Source organism: Dysidea avara, chromosome 8, assembly GCF_963678975.1.
Source record: "Dysidea avara chromosome 8, odDysAvar1.4, whole genome shotgun sequence".
Lineage (NCBI taxonomy): Eukaryota > Metazoa > Porifera > Demospongiae > Dictyoceratida > Dysideidae > Dysidea > Dysidea avara.
This window is the reverse complement of record NC_089279.1, coordinates 31,086,924-31,110,562: the sequence shown is the minus strand read 5'-3', so window position 1 is coordinate 31,110,562 and position 23,639 is coordinate 31,086,924. Positions and strand designations below refer to the sequence as shown.

General features: G+C 39.6%; 1 protein-coding gene and 1 long non-coding RNA gene across 2 annotated transcripts in view; one reads left to right on the top strand and one right to left on the bottom strand.

Moving 5' to 3' along the window:
* The window catches only part of LOC136263550 (uncharacterized), a 52,965-nt gene extending 33,540 nt beyond the window's left edge, over positions 1 to 19,425 (bottom strand). Inside the window, exon 1 of the mRNA XM_066058159.1 lies at positions 19,023 to 19,425. Within this exon, the coding sequence (XP_065914231.1) occupies positions 19,023 to 19,393 (371 nt within the window). The 5' untranslated portion in view covers positions 19,394 to 19,425. The remainder of the gene's footprint in view (positions 1 to 19,022) is intronic.
* LOC136262650 (uncharacterized) lies at positions 2,405 to 3,214 on the top strand. Its single transcript, XR_010704252.1, has 3 exons — positions 2,405 to 2,564; positions 2,619 to 2,708; positions 3,118 to 3,214. It is a non-coding gene; the product is annotated as an uncharacterized lncRNA (long non-coding RNA).
* Positions 19,426 to 23,639: the final 4,214 nt, after the last annotated feature.

Here is a 23,639-nt window from a genome sequence, read left to right as displayed (position 1 = left end):
CATTAGATAATAATAACAATAATAGTAAGTCATATATTTCGGGAACACTTGAAGCGATTGCACTCAAATTTGGAATGTGGAGTGCTGAAGTTGGAGGGAGTATCCACAGCAAAAATCGTCTTGTTTCATCAAGTCAGCATAGAGCTACGGAAGTGCAAAAATTGCATTTTCGTTCTTACTGTCAATATACTCACGGGTGTTGCGCGCAAGCTTCTTGGGCCGCAGGACAATACCGTATGTCTTGATAGAGCTCGTTACTCTTTTGACAAAAATAAAATCCAAGTAGTGAACATACACTGTTAAAACAGAGGTGTTCAGTTACACCCTGACAAAGGTGTTTATGGAACACCTACACCTTTAAAAGTGTACATATACACCCAGGGGTGTTATATTACACCTATAATGTTATTGGATTGTAATAGGTGTAGTGAAGCACCTTTGGGGTGTATTAAAGGTGTTATTGTACCCTATACTGATACATTTGAAATTAATTTCTTTATGTAGGAATGAGTCTACACACCATACAGTGATGCTATAGGATTGTAAGCTCATGCAGTGTTGCTGATTTAGTTAAGTGCAACAGTGAAGCTCAAACAATGTTACACTGAGCTCAGCATGCAGACGGACAGATCAGCAACACTATATCCACACTGAATCCATCAACATACTGTAGCTTCCTAGATTGTGCATGTTAGTAACTGCTTTTACAAGTACTAATAATGTTTGTACATTCTGTATATTTGATTTTAGTGTGCATTAATAATAATTCAATTTCGTACAATTACAGACATCTAAAATATAAATTGTACACTTTGCAAAAGGCAGAGGTCACAGATATGAGAAGCATGAATGTGTGTGCACAGTCGATAAAGTAAATAATTCTGTGTGCCGTACTAATTTGTCAGCATAGGATTGCAATCCATTATATAAGCATGGTAAAGTCAGTGTCGATACAAGGCTACACATTAAATGCTACTTCATAATCCAACATCTTTTCAATCACTCCAATTGTCAGCTAGTCATGTAATAATATCATTAAGAGACTCCATATCATGTTCAAAATGGAAGGCAATTTTCCTTTGTGATGCCGGTGGGTAGCCTTGTGGTCATCATCATACACTGTGATGTGATTCAAAATGCCAGTTTGTGAGTCCGATTTATACATCAAACTTAGCTATCAAGATTTTTCATGCACTTGATCCGACCTTTAAAATTACAAGAACTAATGGATGTCAACACATGTTCACTATTAAATGAAAGTTGATTGTGACAAGGCCAATGGATAATTCAAGCGGATACCGAGCTACACTCCATGCAGTCCTAGGCCCGTGTGTTGGCATTTATATACACGCATACCTTCCAGAACGTCAAAATATACCAAGAAATAAGTGATGACTTGACTATCAAATTGTGTTTCATTGAACGCCCAGCTTTTGAACGGCAGTGTGCACTATATAGCATGTACCAGGTGTGAGACCAGGTGCACAATATCAGTAATATGGCCACTGAAAGAAGCAGTTGAGACGATAACGTGCGAGCAGCTTTCGATAGTAAAGAAATGTACCAAAATTTAACAGCATCAACGGCAGGAACGTGGAAGACGACTTGCACCCGGCTGCAGCGGCTGTCAGTGCTTGGCGCCCAGAGTGGGAAAAGGTGAGTAACGGCCTGGCAACTTTGATGTGAATAATACATGATCTATTTGTAGTCAAGAAGCAGCTGTGAAGAAAGAACTGACGACGATTAGAAGTGTTCACTTCTGAACAGCATAATGAGACTGGTATCTTCAGTAGAACTTCAACATTCTCTGACAATGTTAAAGGCAATTTCCACTGGTTTGACAACTGGCAGGGCAGACAGGAGATAGCTCAGATGCCAAGAACATGCATCATTGCACATCCAAAGTCAGAGGCTTACAATGTGGTGTGCCAGGTGGTTCAAAAGCACCCAGCTAGGTCCTGGATGACAATGGACAGTGGACTTGTGTCAGTATGTTGTTAAGTGTAAAACCTTATTATACTGGTTTATTTTAGAGAATAAGAATTCAGAGGAGGGTGTAGCAAACAAAAAGATCAAAGTATCAGTAATGAACCAACTAAAAAACTTGAGAGTGGAGTCCAACGACGAAATTTCTGATGGCTGAGTATGATGACACTATTCAGTCCATGAAGGGTGACTATAAAAGAGGGTGGCAAAGGAACTGTACAATTTGAAGATAAGTGGATTTAACCCTACTGAATGCCTGGCTTTAATAGCGACTGAATGCCCACTTTTGTCAGAGGTTGTTGATCAAAATTCCCCTCTTTGCAGTCAAGTGCTTGGGTAAGTGTACCATAATAATTTGTTATAGTTTGAAAATTATGTTTTCTTCTGGTATATAGATACAAAACAAGCTTACAGCAACTGTTCCAATTGACGACAATATAAAGGATTTCATTTTTATCAACTGGCCTATGTGGAGAACAAAATTGATGTCAACAGTTTAGTGTAAGACCAGGCCATACTTTAAGAAGCTATTGGGACTTCTTGGTGAATGTAGCTAATGATTTTTGTCCACCCAGATGGTAAGTAACACTTAAGAATACTGAATGTATGTAACAAGGTCTTATTTTTCTCAGATGTTACTGATTGTGTACTTGGAAGCTGATTTGTCATCTGTTACATCCAAGATGGTTTGCAAGGATAGTGTTTTACTTAAGAATTTTGAGGTATGTTTACCTGCAGTGTACATTCACAAAGTTATATTTGGTTGACATATAAAACCTTTAATAGTTTCACTGCATGAAGCATTAATTACGTATAAGCATAATTATAAATTCACAACTCTAGACAGGCCGTCAATATCAGTAGTGCTTCTTGGAATCCAAAATCAGTAATAGTCCAGTACTACTGTACGGTGGGAGAAAATTTTGGCAAATTTGGTAAAATGATTTTGATTCACCAAAAAATGCAATATGATACAACCATTCGCCAATATATTATCCACCAAATTCCTTCTTGAGTAAAATCACCAAAATTTTGTATTGTGCGGTATACGGCCAAGACTATAGTTCCTTGAAATATGTGCCTATTGTCATGCTCGTTATATGTTATATATTTTCATTCTTTTATGTGCAGTGACGTGATGTCGATGTAGACTCTGTGCAGTATCGAATTGTCAGTCAGAACCATTTCTCATTATTACCGGACGCGATCCTGAAGATGAGGGTAGCTGCATGAGTCCTCCATCACTAGTTCCATTCCAGCACTATGTTTTTAATCTAAAAGATGAGTAGCTGTTGCAACTGGAGACTGTTATTCCAATCTGGAGAAAATGTGTATAGAAAAGTAAACTCTTATGAAATGAAGTTTATACATTATGTATTATCAGTTTTCAATGCTTGTAGTTTTAAAATCACCCTAATAAAATTGTAAGACTACTGAACACTGCTAAAGAGCTTATTGAAACACCTAGGGGTGTTATGTATACCACCTTAAAGTTTATTGGAACACCGTTGGTGAGTGTTACTGAAACTCCTTTAAGGGTGTACTGGGACACCCTAAGGGGAGCCTGACAACAATTGTAGATAAAACACCCCAAGGGGTGTTTAATAAAGAACCTTCTTTAACAGTGTACGGCTGTAGGTAGTTTCACTTATCTTGAATCGTACGCACACATCAAAAGCTTCTAATCCTCTTCGTAACCTAATTAGCACAGCAAATAACTAGTTGGCTATTGATAAACTTGTGAAACACCGGGAGGAACTTCCTCTTCGACAATGTACATCTGTGCTACTGCTCGTACTAGCTTCACTGCTTCTCCATACTCTCAGTTGCAATGCCTTTGGCTCTGAATACTCTGCTAGCGCTAAAAAGGAATTGTAAGTGGGAATTCCAGTGTAAAATCTAGTTAGTTTGTCGTTTCCCTTTTAAGGTAGTTTCTACACTAATTTCTGGTCTATCTTTCAACTTACCCTCTAACTCCCTAATCTTAGTTTCAACAGCAAACCAGTCTAACTCTGTTTGACATTCTGTTAGAACAAATATACAAACACTGTAAAGTTTAGATTTCACTAATAAAATTGTCTTACCAACTTCAGCAGGGATACCAACCTGTTCTACCGGTTCCTCGACACCATCCAGCTATTTGTTTTCATTCTCGCGTTCATTGCCATGGTCCGGGTCTTACTCTTCGTGCATAGCTAACTCCTCGACTAATTCGTCACTGAACAGTGGTGAAAGCAGCTCTCCTTCCCTAGAGGTGTAGTTGTGGTCCTGTGCGATGGCCCGCTGAATTCGATTTAATCGTGTTCGCTCCAATTCAACTCCCCGTCTGTTCTCTTCCAGTTCCTTACTACATTGTTCTTTCCTCCTAGCATGACTCCTTGCACGTTCAAAACGACGATAAGAATCCCCACAACCGGTTATTTCCAACTCTTTTCTCTGGACCTATGGCACAAAGTCCGGAGAATGGGGTAAATCACATTTCCTTCCAGATATAAAGTGATCTGAACACACGCGGTCGCCTTTACCAGGTTGCCAGGGGGAGCTATTAGGCTTTCTTCTTGAAACGAAAGCTAGCCAAAGGCGATGGCGGTCTTTGTCCTTCGGAAACCTATAAAAACTTCGCCTACGTTGTTTACTTTGTCTGTTATGACAGCCCACAACCACACATGTGGTAGGCATCTTTGCCTACCAACATAACCGCTTCTGGAATTTACTAAAAGTGTCCATTATACTGGAAAAAGGTCTATAGTGGTTTCAAATCTTTACCAGATCACCCTACAGCACCATCATGTTGCAAAACATTAAAAAATAAACTGAAAAAGCACGAAATCTTTCATTTTTCAATCAAGCTAGGTGGGGCTCCTGGCGAGCTGCTGGAATACTACATCATATAAAATCACAGAAACAATGACTGCTACTACTGCCAAACATTTTGGTCTATCTTTTATCATCATTCTATACAAAATTAGGTGATCAGTGTGGCATCAGAAGTGCTGGAGAGACTTCAATGTCATTGCGAGATGGTGAGAAGTTTCAGATCCTTTCCAGACTAACAATATATATAGGCTATGCACCCAACCTTATCAGAATACTGTGAAGAATAGTTGGCCTACTTGTCTTGGTGGTAGGGCAGTTTGAATTTCAAAAATTGTGCTTCATTTTGCAATTTTTTGAATGAAAGTAGCGCTCTGCTAGGAATCAAACAAATCATTAGCTTATTGCTGTGTGTACTTTTTAACTACAACAACTCTAGATAAGATCTGGCTAAGTAGCAAGTTTCATCCGGTCATTTGTGTGGAGCAGAAAATTTAAAAGTAAATTTTACATCGTGTGCGATACAAAATTTGATACTTCTGTGAAGACAACAATTGTGTGTCCGGTCTCATGGTGGATCTAGCAATGGTATGCTATGATGAAGATCCCACAGATCGTCGATCGATTTTTAAAAGCTGATTTTTTGTTTCGCAGACCCTACATACAGTACTGTATATTATTCATAATTTTTGGCCTATCTTATCATACAGTACTGTATATTAGGGATTATGGGGATTTGGGTTTTGCAGGCCAAAAATATCACCCAAAAAGCAGCTTCAGCTAATACCATCCTGGTGCCTGGGCAGTAGCATAAGCAATCAGTTGTCTATTATTCGGCCAACTTGACGTCTATTATTATCCTATAGAATCTGGATTAAAACACGGAACTTCAGAACACTACGACGCCTTGTGCTGTTTTGTTTTGTTCTTCTACAAGCTAAAATAAACTTCTGGTACATTGGACTGTCGGTTAATGGCAAGTGGTTTGTGTATAACTTAGTTTTGTTACATCAGTCTGTTATTCTTGGCATGAAAATGATGCCGGGGTTTGTAGCGTACTGAACTTTATCCATTTTGTTTCTTTTGTTCTAGTGCACACTGAGCCTTACACAAGATGTTCAAGCTAAGAATGGACAGGCTGAAATTGTTTTAATGTCTCTAGTGACTGTCTGTGCCAGAATAATCACACATCCAGGTTGAATAATGTTTGTTTACAATTGCACACGTGTTTACAAGATAGTCACCACTTATTTGACTTGGAATTCGTGTCTTGTGGACTGTTACAAGTAGTTTTACTCATCATGGATTATTGGCTGTACAATGACAGCTGTTGTAAATCGTTTATGTGGACAAAGAAGATGGAAATGACTCTTGTGGTAGTTAGAAGTGATGAGTAATGGAGCTGCCTAGGAAGAATCAGCTCTTAAAGCAAGGTGAATCACAGTAAAGTCTTGTGAGGCTGTTTTCATCCTGTAGACAACAGGAGAATTGACTACATAACAATGGAAGGCTGGAAGAGTGTTTGCAAATGAAATTACACTCACTATCAGGCATAATCGACTGGCATATACATTGCAATTAGAAGTTTGGAGCCTTGTAACCAGCTGCCAAGTGTTGAACATATTACACTACACAGGAACAAGTGGATAAGACACCCATCACAATGGACAGAAGTTGTTAGTTATTGTTTACGTATAAGCAGCTTGTAAGTCATTGGCTACATTGCTGGATAGCAAGAAACAAACTAGCTAAAGCTGAGCCCAGTGGTACCAAGATTATTCTGCTGACCTTTGTTACATCATTGATGAAGCAATTGTCCTATCAAATTCATTTTGCATTGTGTTTACAGTGTTAAAATACTTGTGTGGTTGCTTTATTAGAAATTGATTTGAGTGTATTTCGAAAATCGTACATTAGACTTAGCTACTTGTGGAATTACAATTAGTACTGGTAGACTATTTTGTACTATTGGCAGGATTTAGTTGTGAATTGTGTGTGGATGCCAAGCGAAATACTTCAAATAGGATGATAATTTATGTCCCGCAAGTTATTGAGTGGCTGATAAATGACGTCTACCGACGATAATGCTTTATACCACTGCCTTTGGCCGGATGCTGCTGATAAATGCTACTGCCTTGAACGCTGTATTATTGTGTACACCTAGAATATTAAATTGCCTACCGCTGGGTATAAAAGTTTATGTATATTGTGTTCTATGGTTCCCGTTTACAAATGTAGGGAAGCCATGCACTGCACTACTGTGGATTGACACATTGTGCTGTCAGCAAAAAAAATTGGACACAAAGGGGGACAAAGGAAAGTCCATGATGCGTGCATTGTATGTACTATCAAACTATGGTATGCCAAAAGGCAGGTCTCCGGACAAAGCGATGTTGAACAGTGAAAAAATCAAGCCCGTAGCCTTAGTCATTATAAGTTACACTTGCCTAATGGCAGGCGGTTAGTCAGTAGAAAATTCCATTGAACAATTTATTTTAAATTTTATAACATTGTTATGGAGGCATTTAGGATTGTACTGAGTAGGGCTTGGTTATACCTAATGAATAGCATGAGACATCAATCATCTGCCTAGTTGTGTGCTAACCTATGGGAATCTCTTTGATTGCAGCATAGATGTTATTTACTATGTAGTATATAATATCTATGATTGCTTAGGCGCTTCTAATACTGTTCTTTGTTCATAACACCGTGTAACGAGCTGAAAATAGGTGAAAGCAAACCATATGGACTATTACTTGGGAGGCAGTAATTGATACAGTAGTTGGGGTACATGAATTGTCCATATTATTCGTGGGGACTGGATTGATTGCAGAGGCACTTCTCCTACTTCTCTTTGCAGCGCTGTACAACGGGATGAACATAGCTGAAGGAGAAGTGTAATGAACACTCCAGAGTAATTAATAACCGGGGAGTGTGTTCAAACGAAAATTTAATTCCTGGCACCATCCTTTCTTTTGATGCGGTATGCACGGGTTCACCAGTAATAATGTTATAAAAGAGTTTAAAAACAAGCATACGGAAAAATTTGGAATTTTAAGTTCGATTTAGGGGTTGTAGAAAACAAGTTGATGCTATGCTACTTCTAAAAACCAGGTGCCCATGCAATTAATAGTATCCCACTAACTAAATAAGTAATTAATCAACCATATATATATATAACTTAGTTTATATTCATGCTATTGTTATTATCAATTCAGCTAGACAAGCGGCACCAAATTCATCTGAATTGTGTTACTAAATTTTTACCATTGACCTACCATCACAGCCATTTCTTGGCTGCCACCTTGGATTTCACATCCTTTTTCAGCATAGCCTTTTGGGGGCTGCATTCTTTTTTTACAGTTTGGCTGTTTTGGATTAGATATCACTTCTTTTTGTATTCACATATCCCAAAATAGGCCAGTTTTGGGGCTTTTTTAACCTAACATTTTTTCTTTACCACAGCCGGGGTGGATCTAGGAATTATAAAGGGGGGCTAACTTCTAATCTCTTGGGTGGAGGTATGCTTACCATGTTGGAACTAGGGGACTCTGGGGGTATGCCCCCCAGGAAAATGTATGCTAAAATACTTCAGTTTGGAGACATTTCCACGTAAAATGCATATTGTTTTCAGTAGATAATATATAATATACTGCCTTTAGATAATAGGTAGGGCTCTCTGCAGCATTTGTTAATGGAAAGGTTTGGGTAGTTCCAGACAATAAAGCACATGATACACCCTCTCACAATTGCACAATAATAGGTGCATGTTAGAATAATAATGTCGAAAGTGAATGATATGAGATTGAATCTGAGAGCATTTTCAATTGAAATTGTGTACCTGAATTAAGTATTGCCAGACATAATAACTACACAAGTAGATAAATCAAGCCTTTTAAACAGATCAATGCACTTCATTGTATATGTATAGGTGTAGACAAATAATATGGATAAATTCCAAAGTAGAACCAACTGCTGAATGTTCTATTCGAGTAGTCAGGTGACTGCTCACACAGATTGAACCCACACACAGAGTCAGATTAGTTATTGCTGATGGTAGAGATATAATTCCCTGTGGAGTGGCTACAGTGACGACTGGCCTGGGAAAGTTATACAAATTTGTAGTTGTTGACCATCTATCCACACCAGTGATTCTTGGCTGTGACTTTTTGATTAGAAATGGTTATGTGCTTGACTTTGAACAGTGTACCTTCTATTGCAGTAAAAATCCTGAAGAAGTCCTGCAGTTGCAACCTGCTCAGACCATTCCCCAACCCCTGCACATGATTACCATTGATGATGAATGTCCCCAGGCAATCCCCACACCATGCAAACACACCCACACTAGACATGCCCACCGACATTCATCCTGCCCTTACACTCACACTGGAAGAATTCAAGTCATTGTTCTCACTTGTATTGGGTCACACAAACACTACACAGCACACTACAACACTGGAAATGCAGCACCTATCAAAGTTCCACCCCTCCCAATCCCATTCCATTACAGTGAGCGAGTTCACTAGCAGCTTTAGGAGATGGCCAAAGAAGGCACTATATAACCTAGCACAAGCCCATGGCGTTCCCCTACTACATATGTGCCAACCTTCTGGAGAAATATGAATTTGTGTATACTATGTCCAGTTGAACAGCATCATGAAGAAAGACTCATACCCCATCCGCCATGCTGAAGGTCCCCCCAAAAAACTGGCTGGCAAAGAAGTCTTTTCCAAATTAGACCTTCGCAGTGCCTATTGGCAGTTTCCTGTGTACCCACAATCAATAGAGAAGCAACACTGGCAATGCAGTACCTATCAAAGTTCCACCCTTCCCAATCCCATTCCACTACACTGAGCGAGTTCACTAGCAGCTTCAGGAGATGGCCAAAGAAGGAATTATACAACATAGCACGAGCCCATGGAGTTCCCCTGCTGTATATGTGCCTAAAACTTCTGGAGAAATAAGGATTTGTGTAGACTATGTTCAGATGAACAACATCACGCATCCCCCGTGCAAAAGGTCCCCGACATAAACTTGCCTCGCAAAGAGGTCTTTTCCAAATTAGACCTTTGCAGTGCCTGTTGGCGGTTTCCTATGGACTCACATTCAATAGAGAAGACTGCATTTTGCGTAGAGGTGTTGTAATTATGCCGGAATAATTTTTGGCATAGTGCCAGAAATCATTATTCTAGCATTATGCTAGCATTTTGAAAGGATTTTATGAATGATCGATATGCTCTAATAGAACAGTTACCAGATCGAGATACTCTAATAAAACAGTCACCAGATCAAGGTACTCTAATAGAAAACTCACCAGATAGAGATACTTTAATAGAACATTCACCTATATTTACTCTAATAAAGCAATCAATTCTATTTTTGCATACTTCTCTATAGAACAATCAACTATCTTGTTTATGTGCAATAATTAACCATAGAATTTAAAATAAACAGTCAATTCTACATTTCTGTTCCAATTTATTTGAATAATTTTGAGAATAATGCATACATTTTGGAGCATAATGTAAGCTTTTTCCAGGAAATTCTGAATAGAATAATGCAAAGAATTGTGAGCATAATTACCTCAGCCCTAATTTTGTCCTGGGCCAGGGTATGGCCTCTGAAAATTTACTAGGATTCCCTATGGCTTGACGGGTGCTACTCAGACTTTCCAGAGATACCTTGATGATATCCTGCAAGGCTGCAAGGACTGTGTTGACAATTATGTGGATGATTGCATTGTATATTCTAATGACATGGCCACACACATCCAAGACCTCAAGACAACTGCTCTTTGTGGGTCAAAGTGTTTTTTTTTTGGGGAAGAACAGCACTATATACCTATCTTGGCTTTGAGTATTCAGGTGATGGAGTGGCCCCCTCACCAGAGAAGAACAAGATTGTCTCAACCTGGCTGTGCCAAAGACCACCAAGGATCTCCACTGTTTTCTCAGTTTGGTAAACTTCTACTGCCACTTTGTACTCTGCTAGTCCCCTAACTGAACTTACCAGCAAAAATGCCCAGTTTTAATGGGAGAGCACACACCAACATGCCTTTGACACGCTAGAACATGCACTAATTAGCCCACCCATACTTGATTATCCTAAAAAACATGACACCTTTGTGATTACCACTGACGCATCAGACATTCGACCTAGGCGCAGTTCTGTCTACAGCCAGAGGCACAGTCATTGAGTATGCCAGCTGAACCATAACCACAACAAAGAGGAACTACTCTACTACTGAGGAGTGTTTAGCAATTGTCAGGGCAACTCAGAAGTTAAGATAATCTTGTTGGTGCTCATTTTGTTATTGAAATGGACCACAAACCCTTAGAGTGGTTGCAGTAAAAATGTTTCAGCCACGCATGCACACAGAAATTGAAGCGATTGGCCCTGCAGCTACATGGATTTACTTTTCAATTGTCCACTGTCAGGAATTACAGAACCAACATACGGATGCACTCTGTTGAAGACCTGTCGTGATGGCAGGGGCGGATCCAGGAATTTTTGAAGGTCTCAGAGTTGGGTAAAGGATAATCCTCACAGGTTTGCACAATGCGATTCTGCACACCCTGTACACCTGCAGCATGTTCATACAAAAATGTGCCCTTGGGAAAATTTTAACGAGCATGATGTGTGCATCTAGCTGGAAACCTACACTGCTTTTTGTGCAGCTTATTGCTATACCATGCTATGGTGGGTGTAGCTCACTACATTTACAACCACCTGGCATACTGTGGCGACACTACGAATGGTTGAGCTCTTCTTCATCACACTCCTTCCTGGTTGTGCAGAATTACTACCTGACCAATTCTTGTATCATTGCCGTGTTTAATTGATCTTACAAGGGCATATAGCAAAACACAAAACAAATTGTGGCAAATTTGACAGCAAAACAAATTGTGACCAGGCCTGCAAAAATAGGGCATGTGGGCACATAAAATTTGCCTACTTATTCAAGCTTTCATGGCTCATAACTTTTGATGCAACTACGGCCATAACATTTTCAGCAAATATTACTCATGTAATTGGCTTTATAATGCAAGTTATAGAATACACATATTTTATTCCACTACTGAAATATGACCTATTGTGCGACAAGGTGTAGTTTGTGCCCACATTCCCTATTTTCGCAGGCCCGGTCACAAATATAAATAACTTACCTCAGTAAGTGTGAAAATATTAATACTATCTAACTAGAGAGTACAAGTACAATATACCACCTTCCAGAATCAGTCTTTCACTGTGAGTCTCACTATCACTCACAGCAGCAATACAAGTCAAATGCACTTTAATTAGAGTATTGTTATAATCAATTGTGGGCTTGAAGTTAACAATGGAAACGCCTTCTAACAAGCAAAAGGGGAGGATAGATGGCTTTTTTTCAAAAAAAGAGAAGGTGTATGTATGTACTATTTGTCTTACTGATTATTGATGAATAGTTCAGTGCTAACTATTTAATATTACACAATTCTTTTAACTGTATAGTTGCCCATATTCTTACTGATGGAAACCTCATTATAAAAATCCTGGATACGCCCCTGTCTTGCAGTGATGTCTTTAGAGGAAAATCACTAGAACAGCCAGCTGATATCACGTGACATTACAAACAGGGTGGAGTCAGGATAATTACCACTACACTCTATCTTTGGCAAAAGAACACATTATTTCATACATTATATTACAAACCAGACCTACTTGTGTAACAATATCAGTGACTAGGAGTAACATTGCTTCCTTTGTAACTGTAGTTCTTACATTCACAGTCACTGCGTGTCTTCTGCCATTTGTTGTAGTTTGAACAGTTGATATCACATGTGCTACAATCACGTGATGCTATTTCTAATCTAATTGCTGACTGCTTTATTAGAGTATTTCAATCTTCCTCTTTCTAAGGGGATATCAAGACCTTCTCTGGTTTTGTCCTTGCAGCCATGTATCGTGAGTAATACATGACACGTTAAATAAGCACCTGTTAATACTTATTATTTAAGCACCTGTAAATATAATTATTTCCTAAAGGGGTTATTGACAGTGGCGCATCTATACCCGGGCCCTGGTTAATTTGACTTGTGCCCTGGTAAATGCTTTTCGCCATGTGTTGAATTACAAAACAATAGAATACTTATGCAACACTGATCCACGTCAAATCAAGCTTTTCTTTCCAGAGGAGAAACGGCGATCTTGAATTGGTTTTGATTGTGGTATTACCAATGTAAGGCACTTAATAGAAAGAAGATCATGTGACTACCAACTGCAGCATCATGACAAGGACTGAATGAATGTTTCATAGTGTGGTGAATAGCGCCCATTCAAGGTTATATCAATTTCAAAATTCAGATGTGAACAGAAGCGAGCAAGTTTTGATGATTATGATTATTATTATTACTGAGCAGTCAGCCCTGCTGGTGTGCTCAGATTTGCCCAAATACATGCAACACAATTACAATAATGATTGTAGTCCGGTTCTAAAAATGTCAGCATCTGCAACTTCAATAAGATCTACTGGTAAAGAGTTCCAATCATTAATTGTTTTTGAAAAATAACTATTTTGGTGTGCTGTGGTAGATACATGTGATAAGATGTAGTGCAGTGGATGGTACAGTCTCGTGGATCGTGATGTTGGTAGGTAGTATGGAGGAATTGTAAGTGATATCTGTTGGTAAAAAACTTTGTGTAATGTTTGTAGTCGAGATAATTTGCAGCGAGTCTGGAGAGTTGGCCATGATAGCTGATTTAACACTGAGGTGACAGAACTAAGTCTACCATAATCATTCATTACCCAACGTGCTGCTCTTTGTTGTACTTTTTCTAGCTCTGCCACATCTCCAGTTTGGTGAGGGTCCCAGACGTCTGTTGCATATTCTAGTTGTGGCCTGACCATTGTTAGATAAGCAGATTCTTTAACTTGTTTTGAGCATTTGTTTAAATTGCGTTTCAGAAAATTAAGTGTTTTAGATGCTTTAGTAACAATACTAGAAATGTGTGGTGACCAAGATAGCGATGTATTAAGGATTACTCCTAAGTAAGTATGTTGATCAGATAGATTTAAGATGTGATTATTGAGGTATAGACATGATTGAATGGTGTCAAGGATCTTGTACAACGTATGACAGTACATTTACTAACATTGAATCTAAGTTGCCAGGTGTTTGCCCATTCTGATAACCTATTCAGGTCTTCTTGAAGCATGTTGGCATCTTCTGCACTGTTAATAACTCTGTAAAGTAAGCAATCATCAGCAAACAAGCGGAGTGGTGAGTTGATATCTTTAGTAATGTCATTAATGTACAACAGAAACATTAATGGTCCGAGCACTGTGCCTTGTGGTACTCCAGAAAGCACTGGCACTGGACTCGAGGATTCACTATCTAACACAACACACTGGGAGCGGTGAGTAAGCCAAGTTTGGATCCAATTATAACTATTACCATTAATTCCATAGAATCTTAATTTAGTTAGTAGTCACTGGTGTGGCACTGTGTCAAATGCTTTAGAAAAGTCTAATAGGATGATGTCTACCGTATAGCGGGTTATTTTTGAAACAGAAATTTTCGTACAAGAAGCAAAATATGAATTTCGAAAGATTTTAATTTTGAAGAGTGCATATTTCGAAGTCCGGATGGATTTCAAATACCTGAACGAAAAATCGTGTCATAAATTATGAAGATGCATGAATGTTTGTCGAAAACTGACTTACTGATGGAATAATCCCCATTCCTGTGCACTGGAGAGAAGACTGAGGGAGTCTCGGCTGGAGTGAACTCACTGGCATGATCATACACGCTCGATCATAGCTAGCTCATAGTATCCTAATCACCATAGATGGTAGAGCAGACAGCACCAATTACCATTCTGGATCACCTGTTTTCTGGTTATTGGTACAGTAATGATACAGTTTACCCATTATCATCAGCAATACTGAGCTAAAACTCGAGGAATACACGAACGAATCACCAAAAGCGGGTTAGACGGTTGCTTTCACTTGTGGGAATTTATTTTCAAAAAACAACCGGACGTGGGAATTTATTTTCGAAGAGAAGGGCCTCTTCGAAATATCCGAAAATAAAAACCTTTCGAAAATTACCAGCTATACGGTATTTGTTTTTGGTGATCTAAAGCAAAGGATATATCTTCAGTTAATGTGATGAGTTGGGTTACACATGAATGGTTTGCTCTGAATCCATGCTGATTTTCAATTAATATGTTGTTCTGATTAAGGTGGCTCACGATAGAGTGATATATGATATGCTCCATGACTTTAGCACAAATTGATACATGCACCCCGTTAGTCTGGTGCCGCCCGCCCCTTCGTATAAAGTAAGGGTCTGGTGAAATACAGATACTAAATCATTTCTAGTGCCCAGATTCGGCGCTAGCCAATTAGTACATGCCAAAGACGTTCACACAGAAATCGCCTTGGCAACACAATGCTTTTGTTCGAATTGAAGTGCAATCATCTGACGTAACAAGCATTACGTGTGCTGTCTAATTGAATTCCTATTGAAATGATAGGGTATCTATTTCACCAGACCCTTACTTTTTGCGAAGGGGCGGGCGGCGCCAGACTAGTACCCCATATGGCTGTGTGATGCCTTGGTAGATGCCGGATAGCTAGCTACTGACTAGTCTAAAGATATGGAGTACTTGTTTAGTCAATGTTTTTGTTTATTCTATTTGTAGGTAGACCCACAGTTTTCACGTGATCGTATAAGCGCCTGGTGCTTTAAATCCAAGTCTCGAGTATTATGCATTGCTGTATTGTATGTGTGAAGAAGACGATAGTAGTCAACGTTTGTGTCTAGTGATATTAGTTATTTAACTTATTTTACATGCAGTTAGTGTAGGTATAGCACGTAGATAGTGATGCACAACACATTTTAGATGTTATATTGATGTCCATATGAAGATGTGTATGTGGTTGAGTGGCTTGCCTACCCAGTGCCCGGGTGAAGTAAGAAGTATAGATACGCCACTGGTTATTGAGATCCCAAAGACCCCCCCCGGATGATAACCATTAGCCCTGTGTTACCTAAAAGCCATTAAAGTGGCTCTGAACGCATGCCTTTTGAAAACAATCCGCTGAAACCACTGTCATTTTATTCAGGGGTCCCAGGCGTTTCCAACGGCGTTACGTGTGAAACCAAGAAAAGAAGCCAGAGAAACCAATGCCGCTTGGAATACACACAAGAAGTACAAAACACGCGTACTGGTTACATACTTGTAAAATATCGGCCATAACTTTCGTCTCGGTGGTTGTACGCCATTGGAATAAAGATTAAAAGACTCCTCACGTGATGACGAGTTGATTGATATACAGTATGACGTCATCGCACATAGCAACAAGATGGTAGCTTGGTTTTTATTTTCGCGTGACGAAGAAGAAACGGTATGAGACCAGCCCAGTTCCTTCGCTTCGCAGCGCGTGAGTTCTGCGTATTACTGTGAAACTTTTTAGATGCCTGAGTAGGGTAAAGAGAGGTCTTTTGAATGGTACATACTGTTGAACGTTAATTGAAAGATGGCTTTGACACATTTCGCACATAGGTCACACAAGCTGTTATTGTTTTGTATTTTGCGGTTTTTGTGGTTTTATAAAAATAGTTCAGATAAAAAGGGCTGTGACCTAGACCACATAGTGATTGCAGCAACCAAGAGTTCAGACTAAGTACTTTAGACAATCATTCAGCAGATGACATCTAGAGAGAAACCATCCCACACTGGCAACTGGAAGAAGTTCCCCTGAAGAGATACCATCATATTTGGTCCCGGCTGACTCTAGATCAGTGTATAAGTGAAGACCCCAACAATGCAAGAAGAGAAACTACTAGTGGCACTAACATCTCTGCAGAACAATTTCTAAAGAATGCCCATGACAATGCTGGCCACCAAGGTACTGATAGGACCATGGCGCAACTGTTAGAAGCAATTTACTGGGTGGGAAAGGGTAAGAATGCCAGCAGTCACTGTGTCACATGCCAACTTGCTAAGGCAACAGCCACACATCCAGCTCCACTTCAGCCAGTACTAGCTAGCAGGCCATGGGAAGTAGTGGAAATTAATATCCTTAAAATTCCAATGTCACTGGAGAAACCAGTATATGCTTGTGGTGTAAGAGTACTTTTTGAAGTGGCTGTTTGCTGTACCCTTGTCTGATCAAACAGCAAACAAGATAGTCCAGACTCTTAAGGACCAGGTGATCACTATGTTTGGTCCTCCCCAGAGGCTACACTCTGACCAAGGCAGAAACTTTGAGAGCCAGATACTCAGTGAACTGTGCAAGGCTTTTCAAGTCTAGAACACACCTTATCACCCCATGGATGAGGGACTTGAGGAACGGATGAACTGATCCATGTTGAATCTGCTTCGTGGCCTGGTGGAGAAAGAGGGGAACACCTACATCTACTCTTATTGTCTGTATGGAACAACGAAACATGCAACAACCAGACTCTCACTGTATAACGTTTTGTTTAGGTCAAACCCACCACCATTGAACCCTCCAACAGCAGGCACACTCTTACACCAAGACCCAGTGACCTACAGCTTACACTTGCAGAGAAAGCTCCTCGAATTGAGAGAATTAATAGAATCCAACACTGTGGAAACAGCAAACAGACAGCAACTAAACATGGAAGTGAAAATGTAAAATTGTAGGTTGGCCAAGCAGTTCTCCTGGACAATCCTACCAAAGGAAAACTAGACCCATGTTGGACTGGACCCTGGACAGTAAAAGAGCTGAAGGGACTGCTGAATGTAAGAATACAGAGGAACAATAAGTAACGCATCGTTCATGTCAATAGGCTGAGGCCACGTTTGAGACCTGACTTAAGAAGTGAGCATGCTGAATCAGCCCACCATTATTTGAGTATTATTGTGATGATTATCCAGCTCCTAGCAGCTCCTCAGTCTAGGTAACCTGTTACCACCAGAAGCGGACAAATTGTTAGGCCTGTTTGATTACTATGGATATTGACAAGAGTATACACATTTATTTTCATGTACATGCACCACATTGTAATAATTTGTAATTGTTGGTTTTAAGAGGGAAGGTATATAATGATATCACTCACACACGCAGTGGCAGAGGAAGTAGTTGATATGAGGGGGAGACTGACTGGAGTATAGAATCTCTGGAAACGGGATGTCTGGGGTTGCAGCCCCCAGAAGCTGTAACCATTTTAGCTTTCACAATGTCTCAAAGTTTACCAAAATTAATTTATAGCAATTTCATAGGTACTAAAATACCAACTTTTAGTCAAAACTATTTAAAACAGGCTATTTTCCAAGTTAAAAACTTTTTTTGACAAAGCTTTTAGCTGTTGACTACAGGGTTAATGAACCTATAGCATTTATAAGCAATACAAAACAGCCTATAGCCACCTGGAAACACTTGATATAATTGGTAAGACACTAACTCTTGAATTAAGAAGTATATCTGGTTCGATTCCTGCTTTAGGCAACTTTTTCATGTTTTTCAAAAGCTACTTTTAGGAACTCATTTTTATGAAGACCTTGACTGCTCTATTAGGATATTTGAGTGTTCTATTAGAGTATATCGGTCTTGATGATGGCTTTCAGCCCCACTCCAAGAAGGATAACTTTGGCGTGCTATCCTTCTGAGTTCAGCAGGGCAAGGGTATTCAGCCCCCCAGCCCCCCTTTCCGCCTACGTACAGACATCATTATCATAAATAAATAATATTCTAATAATTGCTCCCCAGTGTGACCTCGTGTTTTCTCTAATTATTATTAAGAGTTGTTGTGTGTGCTGCAAAGTTTACAGTCACATAAACTTACTTATTAGTATCTCATCCACCTGTACTCTAAAATCAATAGCAGGGCGGGAGGGCAATTTTTTTTAACCAACTAGCTAGATAGCTGAATTAGCTAGCTAAAATGGCCCAAAATGCAATTTTCTTAGACTGCTTTAGCAAGGTACCGACTATAAAGTGCTAATTGGCTTCCTTAGCTATCAGTGGTACAAAAAATCCTGGATGAGGTAAGAAATATGGCAATGCAGAAACTAACAATTAAGTCTAAACTTATTTATGTAGCTAGCAAGCATTTTTATCCAATGTAGTTAACTGTTTTGATTCAGTGGCATTTATCTCAAAAACAGAATTATACAACAAGTAGGGCCAGGGCCGGCTTTCACTCAGCTTGTCACATATTTAATACAAGTGTAGCTATTTAAGTGCACCACAGAAACAAAAGGCTTACTCATCTTCGTTATCCACAAGAAGAACGATTTGGTAACACATCCACCATTGGTAGAGGAAGAATAGACCCACACCACCAATCATGACACCACAAAAAATAATTGTAAATTCACATCTATTCCAGCGATAGGTCAACATTTGATCGTCGTTGTAGTCCATAGACAAGATGCACCACTCATGATCATCAGGAAGCGTACCTTCAGGATTAAATTTTTCAGTGAGTTCACCATGCGTCCTTTTTAAAGCCACTATGCATATGGCATACAGTGCGATTGCAATTGGTGAGAAAACAGTTAACAACAAATTTCCTATTGACATTATAACCATCCTGTGAGGTGAGTAGTCGCGTTCGTCGTACTCATCTTTTGCCATGGCGAATTGCGAGGGGCGTATCTGCAAGTTATGTGACGCCCAAAATAGACCGCAAACCTTAAGTTGAAATAAGAGTATCGAAAGCAATCAATAAGCCTTAGCTACCCGCAATTACGGCATAACACAAAAATGGCGAAAAGAGTACTTTGAACACAGAGCCATTGGAAGGGATAACGAAGAAAGCCGGTAAAAACTGTGGTAAGACTTATTAACTATAATTACTATGTAGGGTACGCATTTTCGCGGTTGTAATTAGGGAGAAGACCATCATGATTATGATGAATGTGTACAACAAAAAAGAGACAAGTATGTGAATCCTCTGACTAACATGTGACCACAGATCTGATCTACCCAGTAGTCAGTTGTGGGCATGGCAAGGAAAGAAAAGTGTAACTACATGCATACGTACATATATACATACAGGAATGTAAAACGGATTTTTAAAAGTTTGACAAATTTTAGCTACAGCATCTTGTAGAGCTCGAAAAATGCTGCAGATTGATATATTAGTTTGCCACATTTGCTTTTGTGGTAGCCAGTAATTGTTAAATAAACAAATAGGCAGTTAGTTCTCCAGACTTCTCTATTGAGCACCATTGGTAGCCATGGCACAAAACAAAAACAAGTGACGTATTCATGGGTGTTTACGTCACTTTGTATTATCAATTGCATAGAATTGCCAGGAAACTAATACAGGTGTTCAAGTTCCATCTTGTACTAACTGAAAACCAACCTATCGATTAACTGGAATGCTGTTGTGCATGGCGATCGACAAAACTAGCCTGCTGTCATCTTCCATACATTTTCTAGGCAGCTAGGGAACTAACATTGGGGCTTACACACGCACCTAGCTACTCTAATCACGAGGAAACTCCCCAGAAGAGCACTACTTTTACCAGTTCATCACTATGAAACAAAAAAATTCTATATAGTGCCTACACTGTCTGAAAGACGCGCAATTCATTGTGCCACTTTTTAATGAAATTTACGGGAGAAGAAATTTCATAGTTTTCTGGGATTTTGACATCCCTAATAACGAGAAAAAGCCCTATAAGGTACCTACAAAATCTAGTTCAATCAGTCTGGGTCGACAGTCCATCCTTTACAGTTCCTCCCAAAACAGGTCCTCTGAGATACAGAAATTTATGCCCCAGCTATTTCATTCAAAACAGCTCTAACACTGGTTTTTGAAAAAAACTACATCTTTAAGTGCATTGACTGAATCAGGAAGGTAGTGACCCAAGACGCTAACTTCCACAGTACTAATTAGCGGTACTCAAACGGTCCAACTCTGCAAGCAGCTGCAAATATTCAGGCTTTTTTTGCTTTTGACAGTGTAATATCGTAATAAGTTTACACCGAGGTTTAGATGAATAGTTCAAAACACAAAAGCGTATTAATATTGAACCATCCGGTCAAATCTGGGGGGAGGAATTAGGCCACTCCAAATAAGACTGTAGTTTCCCGACGTGATGCTTTCGTTATTTGTTGCAGGCGGGAGGCTGGCTTAGGCCACTCCAAATAAATTCTCTGTTTCCCGTCCACCGCCCGCACCTGGTTACTGCCAGCTCTAAATATTCCATTATTCCGTATTCTTCCATTATTTTCCGGTTATTCTTGCATACATAAATTAAATAGAAATGATACAACATAGAGCAGCTAGCTTTGTCCTAAATCGACCATGGAGAAGGAATACAGTACGAGATAGTATATAACTGAAATGCTAGCAGCATTAGAATGGCCACCACTTCAATTAAGGAGAAAATGTGCAAGATTATCCACAATCTAATAGCTACCTAACAGCTACTTACCAACATGATCACCTGTCACCATTACAAGATCTAATCATGAACAAAAATTCCTACACTATCATGCATCAATAGACAACTATAGCTAAGTACTCTTTTTCCCAAAGAACAATACCAGAATGGAATAAACTACCACAAGACATCATCAACCAACAAACTATTGACAGCTTCAAACAATTATTATATAACCACTTTTAATTTTAATGTACATTAGCACTTATGCCCCTAGCGGGCTCTGCTAATTAAACAATGTAATAATACTGATAGGCTCAGTAAAAGCTATCTTGAAACTGTGTCAGCTCACGTGTCAGCAGTGCTATCAAGTCAGCACAAATTTCGAATTCATGTTTGTGTTATTTTGCAACTTACAAAGGAAGGAACAAGCTTATAAGCATGCTTTTATGCAGCCTTTTTGGCTGTGCCAGGCAAACAATTACTTGAAAAGCTAGCCAATCTTATAATAGAAATGGACCACCCGCCTGCATGCAAATATGCCTGAGTCCAGGATGGGAAACAGAGAATTTATTTGGAGTGGCCTTGTCATTATTCATTATTAAGGATGTGACTGCTCTATTAGAGAATGTCGATCTTGAGAAGATTTCAAGGTCATGAAAATGGCTTCTTTGTAAGCAAGCAAGCACCAGAACCATTAATTTTCACTGTGCTTTTTAGCAATGCAAAATAAAAGGCTGCATGAGAAGTATTCAGAAGCAGCACAGGAAGTGGTTTTGGAACATAATGACAATAATGACATGCAATGCGGGTGCCAAGATGGGATGCGGGCATCATGCGGGCGGAGGATGGGAAACTACTCTCATTTGGAGTGGCGTTATGGATGGATGCTTCATATATACGCCTTATAGTATACTGCCTTAACTTGTTCCCAGGTGTACCTCTGTATACCATTGTGTACCAATGACCATACACAATAAGATATCGAGATTGGGAGAATAGGCTGGAGTGCTGTAGCCTTGAGTCCTAACCCTTAATTTGTCACGTGAGATCACGTGACCCTCCAAGATTGGGTGATGTAAAATGTGTACCCCGACATCTATGATAAGGCTCTGGCTGGTGTATTTGGTGGTATGCCAACTTACCCACCCTATATGATCCCTCCTAGCTGATATGCTACAGTGCAACCCATGTCACACTAACCAGCCATAGTTTGATACTACGAGTTAGTGGAAAGAAAGAGAAGGGGAGGGACCTTTCGGTGGGATAAAACTTTTCCAGCACCGCAAACAATTGGTGATACTGCTGCTCTTTAGCTGCCACTGCTGCCCTGCTATAGCATAGAATGATCTAGAACATGCAGGCTGCTACATATGGTACCACCTCAAACCTGTTGTTGATACCTTTTAAGACATACCACAATGCATAGTGATCAAGCTAACCCTATTGTTAGTTGTTTACTGACACTTAGCCTGCATAGTGCTCAACCTTAGTTCCCATAGACAAATGTTGCTATGGCCACCTTCAAGTTAACACTGTTTAACCTTCGATTAAACTTATAATAACTTGTTCCCAGGTATACCTCTGTATACCAGTGTGTACCAATGACCATACACAATAAGATATCAAGATTGGGAGAATGGGCTGGAGCGCTGTAGCCTTGAGACCTAACCCTTAATTTGTCACGTGAAATCATTCACTCTCCAAGATTGGGTCATGTTAAATGTGTACCCCAACATCTATGATAAGGCTCTGGCTGGTATATTTGGTGGTATGCCAATTTACCCATACAAGCTAGTCTTCCAGAAGACTAGCAATTACATGCCACCAAATATACCATGACCCCAGTCCATTCACCCACCAAGGCAATTGGACAATTGCATTTATACTGTGATTTGGTGCCACCAAAGCAATTGGACAATTGCATTTAGACTGTGCTCTAATATCAAAACTAACGTAAACGCAATGCAATGTATTCACATTCCTTATGCATTAATCCTACATACATACACACATACACAAACATACATACAGTGCCACTGCACATCTCTTCCCAGAGCTGTTGACAGCTATAAATGAAAACACAAATTTACCTGTGTAAAAGTAGTTCTACTCTTTGTGAGTCAGTGCAGATGATAGTGAGAACATTTATTACTGCAACCATGTACCAATTGTGTCACCTTCCCAGACCATAACCATGTCATAATCAATAAAATAAGCTTATTGACTGCAATGGACAGGTGACTTTCGTGGGATGTCCAGTGAAGCTGGACATCGGAAAGCTGCATGTACATGAGTCACATCTACAAGCAACTTGTACATATCTACAAGTTACCCTTAAACATGCCCATTCCCACAACAGTGATAAATATACTGTTTCACCTTCCACAGAAGTGGCACATGAGGATGTCTGCTATTGCTGTATGCTTAGCCTCTTAAAGGGTTTAGGGTGGGTGCCAACCATATGCAGGATACAGTAATTGTCC